Here is a 6,000-nt window from a genome sequence, read left to right as displayed (position 1 = left end):
AGCCAAATGATCTCTTTTATAGCAGCCTTGGGACATGGGTGGGCTTGCTGCTATAAAAGAGATCATTTGGCTCCTATCTGCCCAGTTGTAGGCTTATTCAGCCCAGGAGAGGCCATTGCTAGTGTGAAAATGTTTACCGTGTGTACCCTGGGAGGAGTATATACGTTAGGCCCTTGCAACTGTGGGTTGCTGTTGCACCTTTTGTTTTCTGTCTTAAGCCACAAGCAGTGTGGGCTGTATGTGTATATATTAGTATTCTGGGCGCTATAATATATATATATATATATATATATATATATATATAAAAATAATGGTATTCTGGGCGATATAATATATATATATATATATATATATATATGGCCCAGAATACCATTATATATATATTTATTTTAGTATTCTGGGCTATATTATATATAAATAACGGTATGCTGGGCTATATATATATATATGTATATTAGTATTCTGGTATAATGGTATGCTGGGCTGTATATATATATATATATATATATATATATATATATATATATATATATATATATATATATATATATTCAAAGGATGAGAGCAGCACAACTTGCAATGTCTGGTGCCAGCGGGTCAGACCGTAGACCTGGGTCCACTGTAATATATATATAGATGAACCAGCAGCACTCTGTTCTTGTAGTTCAAAAAAGTGTCTTTATTCCATATAAGTGCACTTATATGGAATAAAGACACTTTTTTGAACTACAAGAACAGAGTGCTGCTGGTTCATCTATATATATATATATATATATATATATAATGGTATGCTAGGCTGTATAGCTAGAGCTGTAACCAGTAGGAAGAGGGAGATTGTGATCCCGCTGTATAAAACTCTAGTGACATCATGTCTGGAATACTGTGCTCAGTTCTGGAGACCTCATCTACGAAAATCATCTACAAAAACGGTGGAGGGTGTGAGGCATAAACCATATCAGGAAAGACTTCAGGATGTGAATCTGTATAGTCTGGAGGAGTAGTAGATGCTTGAAACAAACTTCAAGCAGGTGTGGTAGGTAAATCTACAATAACAATGTAAACCTGCCTGGTATAAACACACAAATGAATCCCATAGGGGGGGGGGGGGCATACAGTAAAGTAAATATACAGAAAAGACCAGACAGCCATTATGTTTTTCAACAAGAGTTTATTGTGTGCCTGGATGATGTTTAGTATCCTGTGGTGGATGGCATACAAACAACTGCTGGAACAAATAGCAATCCACTCAGGTTTCTAACAAACATATGAAGAGAGATTGTAGGCCAGCAGCCTCTGGAGTGTATTTTGGCATCTTAATAATGATTTCTCTCACTGGAGACAGAGAAAACGTTATTGATTGAGCAAACAGAAACATAATATCTAATAAAAAGTAATACAATGGCTGTAAACATATACAAGTCACAGGATTGTAGATAGAAAGGCGTAATACTATGGTAAGAGGTGCGGCCTCCTCGGCTCCTGATCACTGTCTGATACCAAGTACACTGTAATGATTGGCTTGTGGAATCTAAAGAAAACCGTAAACTTTCACCTTAAATACCATTTTGTTATTTGTAATCTGACCAAGTAATTTTGTAAACGGGTTGTACAGGATTAGATAAACATGGCCGCCTTCTTCCTATGTGGTATTGCAGCTCAGCCACTTTAGCGGGACAGAACTTTAATACTGCACATATTCGGCTTGCTGTTTCTTAAAAAAAGGCAGCCATGTTTTTCTAATCATGGAAACTCCCTTTAACATATCTTGAGCAGTTTTTTTTTTCTAATACCGAGCTCCAAATTTCCTGCATGGACATGAATAAAATGCCTGAGGTCGCCACTAGAGGCAGCATACTAAATATTGTTATACACTAACCGTATGTGCTCTAAGCTCCACCTAGTGGTGACTACAGGTACTCACCATGTTATCTTTGAAATCTGTCTATGCTGGGGGATTTAGAGATCCGAAAAAGTGAGGTCTGAATATAGCTGTCTTAATATAGATGACCTAATATTGGTTTCTAAGCAGTGGCGACACCCAGCTCCCTACTGCTCAGCTGTCTGCCAGAGAACACACACAGAAAAGAGCCAAAAGTAAACAGCTCCGTACACTGTGTAGTGGCCACAGTGGGTTAGTACAGCTCAATGAAGTGAATAAGAGCCAAGCTGCAGTAACCCAGCATGGCCACTGTGCAAAGGATGGAGCAGTCTACTCCAAGCTACTATGCGTCAGCACTGCGGCTCTAGCAAACGGCAGACTGACAACAGTGCTGGATGTAGTCACCGCACTGATCTGATATTGATGACATGTCCTAAGAATAGCACATCAATAATTCCTTAAAGAACTCATCAGCACTGAATTCTGGAAGTGCAAATGGTAAACTATAGAAGGCAGAAATTTACTTTAAACAAAATGGAGTTTCTTCTTATTTGTGCATATATTTTTCTAGGCTATATTAAAAGCAAAAAAAGATTTAAAAAAAATAAATAAAAAAGGTTGATGTAACAGCAGAAGTGTGTCATCTGCAGTCTAGCTATATAGCGGCAGGTCACCATGCGTCATCTGGGTGGTCACTGCCTTGGCCACAGAAAAAAAAAAAAAAAAAAAAAGAGTTCACATAGGTTAAAAGGACGTTAGGACGTCACACCGGCCTCATCCTGCGGCCTGTGTGTGAAAAGGACAAAGGCGACACAAAAAAATATTGGTAAGATCACACTATACGGTAAAAGAAATGGCAGCGAGGAGTGGAGCATCAGCAGAGAAGAGCGGTCAGAAAGAAGCAGCACATCAAAGTCAGCAGGTCGGAGACCTTACTGATCCTCTCAGCCATGCAGCATGGCGGCTGCTGTACTGGAAACCTATGGTCAGCGGTTAAACATTACATTAGGTTAAAATAGCAAGGAAGGTGAATGGTTCGGAAATTCCCAGATCCATCGCTCCATCCTGCTGATAACCTATCTGTCCTTGTGCCTTCCTCTTCGCGCTCCGTGAAATGATGAACCATAGTACATATAGATTAACAGCACCAGGTTCAGCCCCCAGACCTCTACTAAGGTTTGCATTTGATTTCCCAGCTATTTTTTTCCAACTCCATTGGTGACTTTTCCCCTGCGATTCTTTCTCCGGGACGTCGTAGCGCCTTCATTGTGTTTTGCTGGAACCTCTGTTTTATATTAGAAAAAAAAAAAAAAAAGTTACAATTAAGTTGCAATAAGAATGAAGCCTCCAGGATAAAGGTAATAACCTAAAACTCATCCTAATGTGGTAATTTGGACCATAAAATTAAACAGTAAAACACATATTTTGCAGAATAATTGTATGACAGTACTACAGAGCCATCTAGTGGCCACCATAGAAACTACACTCAATGATAGTTGTGTATCAGACAAGGGAAAGACCACGTAAGCTGGTACTAAAATTTAGAACCTAAACGGAACGTTCATTGTCGTATTTTCAGTCCATTTTAAACTGTATATTAGCAAAAGGACTGCATTTTTCCTTTTGGGGGGGGGGGGGGGGAGGAATGTACAAAATAGCTCTTTGAAGGAAAAAAGAAAACTAGATCTTTAGTACCACCTCTTGGAGGTAGCTTCTCTGTGCAGAAAGTCAATGTCTGAGCTATTTCAATACATCTCTATACATGCACCGAGTTAAGGAGTCTATTAGGGATAAGCGAATGTCCAGTACTAGCAAAGCAATGCAGCTTGTCAGCTGCCGGTCTTTGAACTCCGGGTGCAGCTGGATCCAGTCTTGGAAAACTTCTCCCTGGACTGTATCCAGCTTTCCCCAGACCGGAGCAGCACCAAGTGCAGTTCAAAGGCAGGCAGCTGACAAGCTGATCGCCGGGCCTAGCGGAGCTTCACTCGTACTGTAAATTTGCTCATCCCTAAAGTCCATGTTTGTGGTACAGTCCATATGCTTGTACAGGTTATCCATCTACTTGACAGAAAACCGCACTGTGTGGAAGATTTATCAAACTGGTGTAAAGTAGAATTGTCTTAGTTGCCCCTAGCAACCAATCAGATTTAACCTTTCATTTTGTAAAGGACCTGTGATGAATGAAAAGTGGAATCTGATTGGTTGCTAGGGGCAACTAAGACAATTCTACTTTACACCAGTTTGATAAATCTCCCCCATAGTGCCTATGTCTCTGCTCCTCTGTATAAGCTCCATGCCACTGTCAAACCTACATAAACATATTAGTGTATTACAATACAGCAAGGAAGTCCCATGTAAAATGTAATTACTAGGACTTCCTCAGAACTGTCAGTTTTACTACTATAATATAGAAGGCTTCTATATGGTGGACAGATCGCCCCCACCGCCGCGGCCAAGAGCATATGTTACCTGCTCCACGCAGCAGGTCTTCAGACATCCCCGGATCCCATGAAGGCAGCACTGATTGGCTGAAGAAGAGCCGTTTGAAATTCCCGAGTCATCTCTTCAGCCAATAAATGCGCTGAAGAGGGGAGTCGGGGGATGTCGAAAGACCTGCTGCGCGGAGCAGGAAACATATGCTCTTGGCCGCGGCGGTGGGGGCGATCGGAGCGGCGGCCGGGAGGCGTTGGGGGGGGGGGGGGGGGGGGGGGGGAGCGGTCTGCGGGCAGGCCGGGCTGCTGTGTAAATAGACCCTTAGTCTATGGGACTGTCAAGGTTGCGTGCACAGGATACGCATTCAGCTGCACTCATTTTAGAGGTCAGTCAGGATCTGAACACGCAGACCATGAGAAATCACAACTTTTGACACATCTCTAGAAAATGTCAGAAGTTTTTTTTAAATGGCCAGGTACACTTGAAATATCAATCTGTTCACACTCACCTGTCTTCTCTGTATGATTCCAGGGGACGTCAGTGTTATAAGTACTGTCCTCGCATTCAGAAAAGCTCTGGAAAGAGAAATTACTTTAAGTGCTCTAAACAAGCTGCATATCTATATTCTCTATGTCTAGTGCTGTTCTTAACACTGGTGAACTTACAAGTTTCACTGGTTGAGAACATGAAGAGGCTGTGGTGCTTAATAGAGTTGAGCAAACTACAAGCATGATCAGCGGTGGTTGCAGAAGTTGGATGCAGCCCGAGGGAGTCCTGGAAGAGGCAGCCTTAGGGAGTCCTGGAAGAGGCAGCCTTAGGGAGTCCTGGAAGAGGCAGCCTTAGGGAGTCCTGGAAGAGGCAGCCTTAGGGAGTCCTGGAAGAGGCAGCCTTAGGGAGTCCTGGAAGAGGCAGCCTTAGGGAGTCCTGGAAGAGGCAGCCTTAGGGAGTCCTGGAAGAGGCAGCCTTAGGGAGTCCTGGAAGAGGCAGCCTTAGGGAGTCCTGGAAGAGGCAGCCTTAGGGAGTCCTGGAAGAGGCAGCCTTAGGGAGTCCTGGAAGAGGCAGCCTTAGGGAGTCCTGGAAGAGGCAGCCTTAGGGAGTCCTGGAAGAGGCAGCCTTAGGGAGTCCTGGAAGAGGCGGCTTGGGGCTGCATTGAACTTCAGCAACCACGGTAATCAAATGCCGCATGCTCAGGATCAAACAAACCCAGACATGCTAGAAGTTCCCTAAATTCCACTGCTGAACCAAATGTGGTTCTCTTAGCTCCCAGGTCTTTGAGAACAGCCAAAAAGTCTCCCAGCATGGACGACAGAAAGGGCATAGTTTTATTACCCCCTTGTCAGCATTGTAAAGGCAATAGTTGGATTTGTATTCCTTATGTGTTTAAAGGGGGACTCCAGCTAGGGGGAGCATTTTCTTAAAGGGAACCCATCTCGTTAAAAAAGCAGCCTAATCTTTAGGCAGCATTTCATAGAACAGACAGATTTATGCAGACTAATTTACATATGTATTGGAAAAAAGAAGTAATCTAATCTTTTATTTATTCTGAGTTCAATGGGTGGCGATACCCTTATCCACTGCTTTCCCTGTATGACTGGGATCACCCACTCGACTACTATTAAGTCAAATAAATCCTGTATATTTTGATTTTCAGAATCCAAGTGCAAGTGCACACTCACACAGGAAACACT

At 42.7% G+C, this 6,000-nt stretch overlaps 1 protein-coding gene across 2 annotated transcripts in view; it reads right to left on the bottom strand.

Moving 5' to 3' along the window:
* Nucleotides 1-1,148: 1,148 nt before the first annotated feature.
* The window catches only part of PTDSS1 (phosphatidylserine synthase 1), a 46,182-nt gene continuing 41,330 nt past the window's right edge, over nt 1,149-6,000 (bottom strand). For both annotated transcript variants that reach the window (XM_069957314.1, XM_069957313.1), the window contains 2 exons: nt 4,821-4,887; nt 1,149-3,164 (listed from right to left, as the gene is read on the bottom strand). In XM_069957314.1, coding sequence (XP_069813415.1) covers nt 3,076-3,164; nt 4,821-4,887 — 156 coding nt within the window. In that variant the 3' untranslated portion in view covers nt 1,149-3,075. The remainder of the gene's footprint in view (nt 3,165-4,820; nt 4,888-6,000) is intronic.

This window comes from Dendropsophus ebraccatus, chromosome 2 (genome assembly GCF_027789765.1).
Source record: "Dendropsophus ebraccatus isolate aDenEbr1 chromosome 2, aDenEbr1.pat, whole genome shotgun sequence".
NCBI classification, from domain to species: Eukaryota; Metazoa; Chordata; class Amphibia; order Anura; family Hylidae; genus Dendropsophus; species Dendropsophus ebraccatus.
This window is presented reverse-complemented; position numbering and strand designations above follow the sequence as displayed.